Consider the following 14095-nt stretch of genomic DNA (forward strand, 5'->3'; position numbering starts at 1 on the left):
TAATTCCATCTAATAATAATAATAATAATGTATATTACATATTACTAGATATATATATAATACTTCTTAAACAATTTTATTGTATAATATAGATACATATATTAATATATTATATTTAATAACATAATATACATTGCGATTAATTCGTATCATGTGAAATTTCACACGCTGTTGTGAACAAATTGACTCGCTCTAAATAGAAAATTGAAGAACATGAGGAAAAGTTTATCAGTTATATCGCTTAATCACAACTCACACATAAAATATGGTCAATGAAATTTTTTTCCTCACAATTAAATATATAGCTAAATCATATTTTTAATGCAAATAGGCACAATCAAAACAGATCGAAAGAGATAAAATATGAGTGTATTTACATCTACACTTACAATATGATGAAAAAATTCTACTTCAATTCAAAATTGTAGTAAATAAAATAAAAGATTAGATATGCATATGCATGTTTTTAATCCATTAGAGAATTATAATTAGAATATAAAAATTCTTTGAAAACGAACATTGACGTTGTCGTTAATAATTTACGGGTCATAAACATTCACGTGATGTTTTGTAATATTTCTTAAACTTTTCTTCCCTTTTACATAAAACGTTGAGGATTTAATCAACGGAATATGATGTACCATCGATATTTTTTTCCTTTTATGAGTAAAAATAAACTTTTCTATAATCAGAATACAAGTACTCAAAACGACACCAATTAGGATAAAAATAAGAAGTGATATTACGCTGGTTAGGGGAACCGGTTGATGCTCTATCATATCATTGGATTTCTTTCTAAATGGTGAACTTTTTAAACGACTCATAATGCCATTGTCAAAAAATTTCTGCAACCTAAAACGAGCAGAACTTTTAACGTACGATAAATTAAAATTTACATTATTGAGATACTTGCGTTCTTACTGAAAATTGATGACGTTAGTGAATGGATTGTGCTTAGATAAAATCATAGCAATACTATTTACATGTCCTGTATCAATACGAACTACATTGCACGGAATTTCCAGATTTACTGCATTATTGTGTTGAATCGAGTAGATTGCTAGCTTCTGATTTTTACAAATCTATAAGTTAATGACGGTTATTAATAATAAAATTACATAAAGAAATAACGCAATGAAACTTCAGATATTAATTCCTCATATGTAGAGAACTAAAAAAAATAGATCCGAAAAAGCTTAATTTATGAGTTGAAGATTTCCAACGGAACACCAGTTAAATCAAATTCAAATACATAAGCGTGTCTCTTAAAGTTTTTGTTGTAGTGAAAATCTTTTACACTTGAAGATAGACTATTGTATTCACATTCATAAATTTATTTATTTTTGAACGTCTTCGAAACTTAATATTTAAGAAGAAGGTGAACATGTCCAAGATTTCATGTAAGAAAATATCGAAAAAGTGTATCATAATATCAGCAAATAAAATGGAGTATACCAAGACACACATCTAAATCATGAAAGTCTTATAACTCAGAAATTAAGCACTTCGATATCCATGTTATCCAGATAGAACCTATTATTTCTTTTGTATTTATGAGAAATCCATTCTTGAAGATTCGCCACGTGATTTCGTTACATTTTGTATATATAAATATTATTAATTTTTTTTTCTTTTGTAATACTTTATCGTACTCTCTTATATGCTTCTTGTTCAGTATGGGGCAATTTTTTATCTTCTAACATCAACTTCATCAATTTCTTTGCGAGTGGATCTCTTGAATCCTAAAAATAAATATTTTTCTTCATCTTTATTCCATTTAATATACTTATTGTTTTATATATACATACCTATACTCACATGAAAAAACATAAATTACAAATATGCATGCAGCGTCACGTACATATTATACTCACTGCAAACTTATCATAATAAGCCGAACCACGAACGACGGCAAGTTGGTAAGTACCATCTTCAACGAAGCTCTCTAATGAATGAAAAGGTAAAATGTGGGTAGTGGACGTTAAGAAACTTATCAAAGCTGCTGAATAAGCGGCCGATAAGACGATAACCAAAAGAAATAAAGAGAAGTATGCTATTCTTAGCGAAGATCTAACAGGAAAATCTATATCAAAGGAATATTTTGTATAAATATAACTATTAAAAAAATGAAACTAAACGAAAATCAAGAAATATTGAATCAAACCTGCTAGTCCCTGTTGGCACAATATGCCACAAATCTCCAGAAAATTATCGATGAATAAATATCCTATTTTACGATCAGTACCATTATGTATTTTGAGAAAAATAAATAAGATTGATGAAGCTATTAATATTCCAAGGATAGCAATCCAAACAGAATTAGTGAAAGTCTATAAAATAACAATTTCATAATTTATGAAAGCTAAAGCATGAAAAAGTGAATAATAACAAATTTGATTGCAAATAATCGTACTAAAAAGTGAGATGACCATTCAATCCCCAATTTTTCTGGTTCTTGAATAACAAGAAGGTTTTTGGTATATGTAATAGGAAAAGTGAAGTCAACAACATTTAATCTGGCACTGGTAATAGAAAAACCTGAAAGAGAAATATCGGCACGTCCATAATATAATTCTGCAATTGCTCCAGACCAGGTCTTTTTATTTGGATTCCATCTTCCGAACTCTTTTACTTCCGAGACAATGTCGAAACTAACGTTGAGAGTAATACAAATTTGATTTAATAGCTCACTGAAAATACCACCTAATTTGCCATTCTTTTTTACGTTAATGAAAGATGAACCCTATAAAAGAAAAAAGAACAGACATAAAGAAAACGAAAAATAATTTTTTTAAGTAGAAAATAGAAAACGTATCCAGAAATAAATATTTTACCTTAACTATAACAGCTTTCATGATCAAACCCTGTAAATTATATCTTCTGTCGTAAAGAGAATTTGTAACCATTTTAGTGATTCCTTTCTCTAAGTTCCATATAGCTACGTCATTGATCTCGATTAAATTCGTATCGACCGAATACCATTCCCGTAAAATATTTTCCGTACCACAACGGACTAACATTTCTGAGTCGAATTTTAGATGAAATATATTACCTGGTGGATTGTGACAATAATCGAAACCATGTTCCTTGTAAATGAATATTACTAGCCACATAGCTGAAGACATGTCAAAGGTACTTGTTGCTAAAGAGAACGCATTAATTGCGTTGTTATTAGAGATCACTGCTATGTAATATGGTCGTACAATTTGTTTTACGTAGTACGATGATTTGTGCAATTGTGAAAAATGCAAATTCGTGCTCGCAATCCCTTCACGAGAAAGTGCACGTCTCCATTTGAAAATCATCGTTGTCATTTCCATTTCTAAGAAAAAAGAATATTAATGTCATGGAAATGAAGAGAAGAAAATGAGAAATATCTTTACCTTTTATAGATTCATAGTGTAAGAAAATTACAGATTTCGATGCGGATAATTTGCAAATATCTATGATAAAAGGAAACTGTTCTTCGCCAATAGAAAAGAATTCATATGATCTTGCGATCTTAGGAAGAAGAAGAAGGAGAAGTATCTTCAATCGCTCAACTAACATTATTTGCAATAGAATTATAGTTTTCGATGCCAATAGGATTATTTCTGAACGAATTGACTACTACGTTCTATAGAAATTCATAGTAAATTATTTTCACGTCGCTAAAAGTAAAGTGCACGAGACTGAATTTCTAAACTATAACGAAAAAATTATTGTCACTTATTCGATTATTCCGAATGTCGTACAGATCGGAGTGCACGCGATGTATGTTTGCACTGTTCGTATTCGTGATAAATTTATCTTTGCTAATATATTATCGATTAATAAATGTTCGTTTCATTTTCCTCTTTTATTATTTTTTTCCTTTGGTGTTTGAATATACTGGGTGTCCGTCCAGAGCAAATATCTCGTGATTTGTTTTTGTTATAAGAAAGTTTATTAGAAGAAATTTGTAGTGCACTGACCTTTATACAAAGTGCATTTAAATATATTTTTCGACTTATGTAGGTCAACATAGTTTTATATATAGGTACCTATATATAAAATCTATAGTTTTTATCGTACATTTCTATAATAGTTCATTTTGTCATTTTTATATTCTAAATAATATTTCGTTTAATTTGCTTCTATGCGTCATTTACGAGATGATTGTCATCTTATCGAACCATATTAATTTATATTCCATGGTATACAAATATATTATTTACAAATCAAACAGTCATGTATTTTAATGTGTCAAAAGCTTCTGAATATTATGTAGTCTGACGATTGTTTTTCAAATTGTGGTATAAAAACTAATTACCTTAATACCTAAAATGCCGTATCTCTTGGACGATCCATAGTGGTAAGTTTTGACTACATGTGATTTTGATTTCAAATTACCACTATATAAATATATAAAAAGATTATAGGTATCTACTGAAAAAAAAGTCATATTGATCTTCATAAATTGTAAGGATCAAGACTAAAAAAAAGATGTTTAGGAACATCACAACCTGAGACGGCAGGATAGTGCGCTTGTAATTCTACACATTTTCTCTAAACAGGTGTAATTTAATGACATATATTTTCAATACTCATCGATATTTTAAATTCATGAATCAACGACAATCTGATAACCTCGTGTTCTGATTGGCTGATAGAAAGTATAATAGTAAAATTCCAATGTGATGAATTATTCGAACGGTACTATTATTGTTAGAACTCTTATTATAACAGTCGAACTCATGTAACGCTATAGGTTGAAACCTTTAGTGTTACTGTTATAGAATGTATATGTGGACAACCTTTTTCAATTTCTAGATGACTTCCGTATATATTGTTTCAAAGAAGGCTTTTGCAGGTGATGGTCGCAAATCAATTTATCAAGTCCTTACTCGTTTATATCGATTAGAACATCTATTAAATTATTTCAATAGAAGTAAAATTTTAATAATATTTATTAATATTTTATAATCGTATCTACAATAATATAAATGTATGTATGTAGATTGACATGTAACACAGTCAGATATACAAAGTGTCCATACGTAGATGTCTGCTCATAAATATCTCGTGACTAGTTGAAGTTATAGAAAAGTTTTGTAAGAGAAATTTCCTCTGAATCAATTATAAAGTGCATGTAAACATTTTTTCAATTTATGAAGGTTTATTTTCAACTTCTTAAAATAGATACTTACAATTTCTTGCATATTTATATAGTAATGGTAATTTGAAATCATAATCATAATATTTAGTAATATTTATTTTATAAAAAATATTGCCACTATGTATTGTTTATAAGATAATCGACATCATATATATTAAACTAGTTGATTTTCCATACCATAATTTGAAAGACAATCGCCAAACTACATAAATATACAAACTACATACTGTAAAAGTCGATTAAATCGAACACAACGTTAATCTTTAACATATAAAATACATGATTGCTTTATTTGTAAATAATGTATTTGTATACCATGGAATATGAAATATAGTATAGTTCGATAAGATAATGATTATATCATAAACGATGCACAAATAGCAAATTTTTATTAGATATATTTTTGAATGCAAACGAACACTACTGTATAAATATACAAAAGAAATTACAGTTACTCACTTAAAAAAAACTTTGTTCTTTCAAACTTGAAAAGGTCGCAAGAAAAAAATGCATAAATGCATTTTGTTGTTGAAACAGAGCCAGGTGCAAAAGCAAATTTTTCTCGTAAAACTTCCTAATAACTTCAGTCAGTAGCGGAAAAACCAAAGCGTAAAATGAAAAGAATGTTTATTAATCGATAATATGCTAGCAAAGATAAAATTATATTTTTCGCGAATATGCACAGTGCATACATATGTATTTCGATCTGCACGATACTCGGTATAAATGAAGTGACGATAATTCATTCAGTAGTTTAAAAATCTAGACTTGTGCATTTTATTTTCTGTGGCGTGTAAATATTTTCATATGAATTTCTTCTTAAGAAGAAGTGTTATCGATATTGAAATAAATAATGTTCGTTGCGTGAATAAAGATACTCGTTCTTTTTTCTCTTTCGAAGTTCGCAATATCGTATGAACTTATTATTGACCAATAGATCCCTTTTATCATAGATATTTGCAAATTAAACAAGCCCAAATCTGCCATTTTTTATATGCCGAATCGATTAAAGGTAAAGATATTTTTCATTTCTTTTATTTTATTTCTAATATATTTATTTTTTTTTTTCCTTAAAAATGGAAATGACAACGATGATTTTTAAATGGAGGCGTGCTCCTTTTCGTGAAGGCATTGCGAGCACGAATTTGCATTTTTCACAATTGCACAAATCATCGTACTACAAATTGTAAATGTAATTTTATTATTAATAACCGTTATTAAATTATAGATTTGTAAAAATCGAAAACTATCGAAAGGAATCTACACAAGTGACCAAGTGAACATTATAAGAGATCTGAAAATACCATGCAATGTAGTTGGTAACAGAACATGTAAACAGTTTTGCTATGATTTTATCTGAGCATAATCCATTCACCGACGTTATTAATTTTCAGTAAGTACACAAGTGATATTATTAATTTTCATTTATCGTACATTGAAACACTACACATTTGAAGTTGCTGAAATTTCTTAATAATGCTTAATAATGAGTCTGTTAAAAGATTCGACAATTGAAGAGAAATCCTAGGGTATGATAAAACATCAACCGATTCCTCTAATCAGCATAATATTGCTTATTTTCATCTTTTTAATTGGTATCGTTTTGAATAATTATATTTTAAAAAGTCTATTTTCATTCGTAAAATGAAAAATATGTTGATTGTAGATCGTAAAACATCGATTAAGTCGTCAAGATTTTATGTAAAAAGGAAGGAAAGTATTAGAAATATTATAAATGATTACGCGAATCGTAAAAGTGCACGGGTAAGATACACATCTAACGATAACAGTAATGCTTGCTCTAACGAATCTTTATATCCTAATTATAATTTTTAAATGTAATAGCAGCATGTGTATGCATATTTAAACCTTTGTGTTATTTAGTACAATTTTAAATTGAAATAAAAATTTTTAGTTATATAATATTATACGTGTAAACGTGTATGTAACACATTTTCTTTATTTATTGATTATACGTATACGTATTTTAATTCTTCCGAATTGTTTTGATTTTTCGTATTTGCATATAAAATATGATATGTTTATGTATCTCACAGTCAAAAAACAATTTCTTTTTCCATTTCTTATGTATGAGTAGTAATTATGCGATGTACATAATTGAATTATAAATTTTTTCGAAATTTCCAATAAGTATATTTTTCTATTTAATTGAAGTCATTAGATTGCATTAGTGTCAAATGATAGTAATCATAAAAGATTAGATACGGATACAAAGCTGTATCCGCACAAACCTTGAGTGGATGGATAAAGAAGCTGTTGAAGGACAGTGATGTGGACACGTCTATCTTCAGTCCTAATAGTACAAGAGACGCTTCAACTTCAATAGCTAGTAGAAATGGAATTTCTATCGATTGTATTTTAAAAACAGCCAGATAGTCTTCGAAATCGGAAACCTTTGCTAGATTTTACAAAAGAGAACTAGTTAAAGATAAAGATATTTTTGCATTGAGTATACTAGATAATTAAATGTTTGTATCAATCTTTCAGAATTAACACATATTTTTACTGGCTAATCTGATAATATCTATGATAATTCAATAACCGTAACAACTTTCAACAGCTGGAATTTAATCTCGAGAGGCCACGAAATACAATTTAATGATTGAACAAGGTTAATTCTAAATGAATTTCAATCATAATTGTATGGGGCGCTTCTTTGAAAAAGATCAACTTACCTTTCAATAAATTTCCTTCTATTTTACTATCTAGTTTGGTAAGAAACTTTTTGTTATGGCGTAACATTAAAAAGAATGACGTGTCATGGCGTCGCTGGGCAGACGCAGTTGTAATTCTTTTGTTTTATGTTAGATTTTAAAATATGTGGCGACAACGGTACAATATAGAGGTACTACAATTTGATCTTTTCGGAAAAGGTGCTCCATATAATTATAATTGAACTTCACTTACAGGTAAGCTTCTTTAATCATTTAATTTTATAGCACTATTTATAAAAAATATAAATGCAACAATACTGTTGTATAAAACCTTTTTTATTTGTTTCTTTATTGGATTGATGAATAATTTGTAATATAATTTTCATTCATTTCTTATTTTAATATGCATTTCTACTTCAATAATAATTACATACCATGTTTATAAACAATAAACACAGATATTAAAAATAATTTATAGACTGTATGTTGTTACGCGCAACCACACGTTAAAACAAAAAAGAACTTTAATAACCAAAACATGAACAACTTATTTACCATGAACAATTTAACAGATTAACTCTTTTAATAAAATATTCAGATATTTCAGGACATTCACTAGTTACGTTCTCTTAGTTCGAGTTCTTATAGAAGACAGATGACAACTGATGTTTACGTGTCAAAATTCCTGGATGTCTAATCTTCTTTGATTTTTTTATTTGATACTTTAATAGGACGTTACTATCCAATATTTCATATTTATTTCCTCCACTGATAGTTGACGTGATCTATGTTGCATTATGATCTATGTTGAATAGAACGCAATAGCATTAATATTTTGTTTGATGACTAATGCATATAAAATATACACATTTATCGATTGATTTTCCAATAATAATAATTAGTGGTAGATTAAAGATCAAAATACGAGTTCGTTTCCATATTATCTACGGGGTTTTTCTCTCAGCACTATTTTTTATGGATTTCTCTGTAGGAGTAATTACTATTACTACTACTATTACTATAATAATACATAATATAACAATATAATAATAGGAAGAATAATAAGAAGAAAGAAAAGTAAAAGAATATACTTACATTTATTACATGTGTCCTCTGTCCAAAATTGTTTATTCCCGTAAAGTTTGTTATCTTTCGATTCGTAATTTCGTGTATATTTTAGAAACACAACATGCTTAGGACGTTTAATCTGAGATTTTCAAATAGCAAAGTATCACCAGTGCTTTTACTATTATTATATAGAATAAACATAATGTATGTAATATTTAAATACGTTGTTATTATTATTGATTTATAATCAGTAATAGACTACTACTACTACTAGTATATTTATAATCAGTAATAGACTATTACTACTACTAGTAGTAGTAGCAATAGTTGTACAATAGAACAATAGAAGTAATAGTTGAAATAGAATAGAGTGGAATAGTCATGAAAAGAAAATCACGTGAAAAATACGCTCGTAGGTAGAGAGGAAATAAATTCATGTTTTAATTTATATTAAAATAATATAATATATAAGTTTTCACTACTTATTTTTGGCAAAGTATTCTACAAAATCTTGTTTTTTAACTTATATTTATATACTAATTATTATATCTAACAATTATATTTATTATTCTTTATGCAATTGCGGAACAAATGCATACCAACGTCATATCTAATTCTGATCACTGCGGAACCATCTAAAAAAGATCTACATTTAAGAGATTGAAAAATGTGAGGTCACGGTCTACTAACATTATCTTTTCTACCCCAACCGAAACTCATTGATATGTGATGACCAATGCAAGCTTATACAATTATCGGACAGACGCATGGTGGGGACAGCCATCACCACTTTCACTTGTAGTTGATATTTTGTCCGTACTTGTCGCCGCAATCACGCACGCTCTTGAGAAAGATGAGATAGGTTTTTAAGGTTAGTATTTCTTTTTATTTTTGTTGAACGGTATATTTTTACAAAGCCTTTAGTTAAAGTACTAATTGCTTCTTATATGTAATATTATCCATTATTTATACCATTCATTTAATGAATCTTTCAGTAAATTTTTGGCCTTGAAACCAAAATTAGCACGTTGAATGTTTGTTAAATGATATTCGTTTGTAGAAATTAAAAACTAACCTCTAAATATGAGTTTAATTGAAAGATTTTAACGCATCAAGAAATAAAGCGGATCAAATTATTTTTAAAGTAAAAAGCATAATAACTTGAAGAAGCTGATATTGTAACCTTTCCGTTATATTATTCGTTGTAATTAATTGGTTTTATTAATAGTACTACTTACTCTTAACAATTATTTTTATTAGCTATTATTATATCCAAAATACATTTTATTTCAGAACGACATTTAATAAGACGTTTTTACTTGGTATGAAGGAGTGTCTTACAAGGGAATGTACTATATTTATCATTGAAAGAGGATCAAAATAAAGTCTGGAAGACCATATTGTTAAAATGTGGGAAGGACAGAAGATTTTTAGAAAGAATAATAACGGATCTGAGTCACAATCGTCAATCAGAGAATTGACAAACTGTTTTAAAAGAAGTATCCTGTTAATTGGTAATATTCCAGCATTGGTATGTAGTTTATCAGCAAGCAAAATAGAATTTAATAAGTATTCCATCAAATAAATAATTCTGTTATTGTTTTTGTAAACCGCAAGTTTTTTCTTTCATTCCTGATAAGAAAATATGAGATGATAATGACTTTATTATTATTATTATGATTATTATTAAGTGAAATATTTGCATCAAAAGTGTATTTTTTCTTTATTTTCAAATTATGTCAATGTATGAATGTACGTAATGTGCAACGTTTCAGAGTTGGCCAACCATTAAAATTATTTCATTTAAGAATGAAAGATGATAACGTCGATCCAGAAATGTATCATTATGCACTGGATTATTACTGTACTAAGGAAATGAACGCAACAAAGGAATTTTCCATTGTGCAATAGATTGGACTGGCTTTCGATTGGTATGTACCAAAAGTTTGTGTTTTCATCTCGATTCTGACTTATGTTTTTGCTGGTCATTACTAGGGCCTCAACGAGAATGTTGCCACGATAAGATCATGCTTCAACATCGTTCCAACCTTCATGATTACTGGATTTTTATTGGATAAGAATGGTTGTTATTTGTATAAAAATAGGAAAGAAAAATATCTTAAAATTCAAGAATATCATTCGATAATATGTATCGGTCAGTTAGTCGATGGTTTTTCGTCCGAAAAATTCATTATGCATGCAAAGATTGAGAAAAGCAAGAAAACTATTCAAGAGATCATCTGAAGGAATATTGAAGAATATAGCTGCAGTAAATATGTATAGATAAAAGAGAATAAATTTATCTATCGAATCTGCTAGTCTAATAACAATCCTAGAGGAGGAGAAAAGTAGTTTATTACAAATAATGCTTAAAAAGAATTGTCACTGAAAATTTTGTGGAAACGAATGGTAAGAAAACTCATGTTGGTTCATTGTCATAGAGTTTTTTTTCATCATATGCGGAACATTCTTTGCTAATTGAATATGGAAATTGGTTTGTTTCATGGTGGTAGAACGATCGTTGATGAAAGAAGAATAAGATGCGGACCACGTTCTTGTATCAATCTTGCTATAGCAATCTGTACTCACACGTACGTTTATCTATTCAATGGACCAATTTAGCGGTAGATGCTTTGGTAAGTAAATGTGTCGTCGAACAGTACAAATATGAGGATGCCTGAAAAACAAAATAATCATCTTAGGGATCCGTCAATTAAAGTTTCTGTACTTTCAGGTTCTAAGATTTTTATGGAAAAGAACAAAAAATTCACATGCTAAAGCATCATCGAAGATTCTAGAGATTGATATTTATAATAACGATAGTAAGAAGCGTAAACCAAAGCTGTGGCTTATTTGAGATTATTTGGCGATAAGTTGAACGGTTGGAACGAATAAGTGATTAAGTTTATTGCAATACTAATTTCAGATTTTTCATTAACTAATTACTTATCATATTATGAACAAAAGCTCGATCACTGAATCTAATGTCTACAGCATTAAATGGTGAGATAATTTTCATTAGCGAATTCGATATTTTTTTTTCTATTTTTTTTTAAGAGATCGGTATTATTTCTTAAAAACGTTTTTCTTTTCGATTTTTGGTCTCAATGTAGCTTGGAACTATTCAAAAGATATGCCAATTGTTTATTTCGACAAAATTAGTAGTCGAATTAAAAGAAGAAAACGAATAGATGATTACCGGATTGTATTCTCGAATGTCTGAAGGAGGAATGAATTAAAAAGTCAGCTGAATCAATCATTTTACATGTTTAATTCGTCCAGTCATTAGAAACAAAATAAGAACTAGTTTTATAAATTACGTTTGAACCTTTTTAACATTTAATAAAATAAAAGTTGTTATCTACCAGAAAATTAAAATCGCATTTCTTCAATAACTATCGATTTAAAATGGAAAAAATGATACAGTTGTAAAAAGAATATAAGGCGTTTCAAATGATATGCCTCCCAACCCCTTTTGCCGTTTAAGATTTTTGAGGCGGTTGTCATCTCCTTAGGGAGTTAGCCTAAAGAAAAATGCATTTATGATAAGGACCTATCCTTCTCGAAGACAATGTTGACTAGATATGACGTTTTTTGAAAAAGTAATTAAATTTCATAATAATCCTGGTGAATACTTTTCATTTGGATATATATGTAGGTTACATATGGTGACTGATATCTTTCCATTTTTATCATTTTGTTTTCCTTCTTATCTTTGTGTGCTTATATATGAACTTTTTCTGTTATTAAAAGTATTTTATGTTAATGATTTGTATTAACGTAAATACAATATATAATGTGCCATATATAAAGCATCGATTAAAATGAGATAAATTAGTCGTCCTGAATGTTTGCGATTTCTAATAAAATTTTCTTGTACGATTTTGAGAGAAAGGAAAAGGACGTGTAGGGTAACAATATTATTAGAACAGTAAACAGAAAAATATTCATTATTGCATAATCTTGTTGAGTTACTATGCATAATACGTCGAATCGATATAAATAATTGATATAAGAAAAATAATTCGACATGATTTACTTTAATTATTGATCATTACGTAAATACGTACGATACTTATATATGATAATCACATATACATGTTATACCTTCTTTCTCTTATTTCATCTCTCTCTCTGCCCCCTTTTTTCAGGCCTACCTCCTATCATCCATTCTCTTTTTGTCTTTGCCACCTTTTCTCGCTCGTTGCATAATTGATTTCTTTTTTAGATTGCTTTATTTGATAACTTCTTTTATTATTCAGAACGTATTGTTATAAAATGTAAGATTGATAAGTGGAAAAATTTAAAAAACAAATCATATACTTTTATTGATTCTTTTACCTCTATTAATTATATAGAACAGTCATTAGACATTCATACCGACTTCTTAGGATGAGACGAAGATATCCTCTGTGCAAATCGGCCATCATCACTGGCCATTTCTATTGGCCAAAAGAATGTTTTAAATTAAATGCCGGCCGATTATCGACACTATATATTACAGTTACCCGTTTTACCAGGGATCACTAAAAAAGATTTCTGTTTACCGATTCTCGATAAAGTAGATTTCTTTTTTTTTATAATAGAGTAATGATGAAAAAAGTTATTCGTTATCGATTCATGATAAAGTATCAGTCAACAACAAAAAAATTTTCTTTTGAACAATTGTACACAGAGCTCTTTGCTACTGACTAATGGTTAATTAGATACTTACTTCATCAATAGTCAGCAAAGTAAATTCCTATTTAATCATCAACCTGTACCTAAATATCTTTTTGGTAGCCTTCGGTAACGTAGATTCCTTTATACCATAAAGCCTGATGTAGATTTTTGTGTTGCCATCATTCGATATGAAGATACCTCTTTTATTAGGCGTGAGAAAGATGTATTACAGTAGGTTTTATTTAATTTTCATCGTTTTATTATTTGAGCAGATAATAGGATAAGATAACAATAATTTTCTATCAATCAAATAGAAATATTTGATAATTGTAGAAAACCATTCTAGTGTTCGCAGGAAGTTATAATATATTATTTTAAACTACTGAAACAAAATATACTTAAATCTATTCAATTAATTATAGAAGCGATTAATCCCAAATAAGTGGTGCATGCATATGAAAGATATAGACAAGCATAATAAAACTACTCTTGAAAATTATTTATTATTACACATGATTTTTACAAAGGATAAATCATTTTCTATAAATCTAAT

General features: G+C 28.4%; 1 protein-coding gene and 2 long non-coding RNA genes across 6 annotated transcripts; 1 reads left to right on the top strand and 2 right to left on the bottom strand.

The window, feature by feature from the left end:
• Positions 1-304: 304 nt before the first annotated feature.
• On the bottom strand, positions 305-1769 carry LOC124956187. Its single transcript, XM_047511657.1, has 3 exons — positions 1653-1769; positions 922-1082; positions 305-852 (listed from the first exon to the last, which is right to left on the bottom strand). The coding sequence occupies exons 1-3, from the start codon at positions 1710-1712 to the stop codon at positions 540-542; spliced, it is 534 nt and encodes a 177-aa protein (XP_047367613.1). The 5' UTR covers positions 1713-1769; the 3' UTR covers positions 305-539.
• Positions 1770-9626: 7857 nt separating this feature from the next.
• Positions 9627-12991, top strand: LOC124956190. Of its 4 annotated transcripts, none has more exons than XR_007103142.1 (7): positions 9627-9751; positions 10174-10411; positions 10656-10811; positions 10876-11289; positions 11394-11516; positions 11615-11883; positions 11994-12991. It is a non-coding gene; the product is annotated as an uncharacterized LOC124956190 (long non-coding RNA). The 4 variants fall into 4 exon arrangements; XR_007103143.1 differs by lacking the exon at positions 9627-9751 and adding an exon at positions 9760-9781; XR_007103140.1 differs by lacking the exon at positions 9627-9751 and adding an exon at positions 9763-10084.
• LOC124956194 lies at positions 12133-13317 on the bottom strand. Its single transcript, XR_007103156.1, has 2 exons — positions 12988-13317; positions 12133-12620 (listed from the first exon to the last, which is right to left on the bottom strand). It is a non-coding gene; the product is annotated as an uncharacterized LOC124956194 (long non-coding RNA).
• Positions 13318-14095: the final 778 nt, after the last annotated feature.

This window comes from Vespa velutina, chromosome 21 (genome assembly GCF_912470025.1).
Source record: "Vespa velutina chromosome 21, iVesVel2.1, whole genome shotgun sequence".
Taxonomy (NCBI): domain Eukaryota; kingdom Metazoa; phylum Arthropoda; class Insecta; order Hymenoptera; family Vespidae; genus Vespa; species Vespa velutina.

Coding starts and splice junctions, on each gene's coding strand:
- LOC124956187 (XM_047511657.1), bottom strand. CDS start 1,712: ATGAAGTTGATGTTAGAAGATAAAAAATTGCCCCATACTGAACAAGAA. Junction 1,083..1,652: donor AACAAGAAGCATATAAGAGA/GTACGATAAAGT, acceptor ATTAACTTATAG/ATTTGTAAAAATCAGAAGCT. Junction 853..921: donor ACTAACGTCATCAATTTTCA/GTAAGAACGCAA, acceptor TGCTCGTTTTAG/GTTGCAGAAATTTTTTGACA.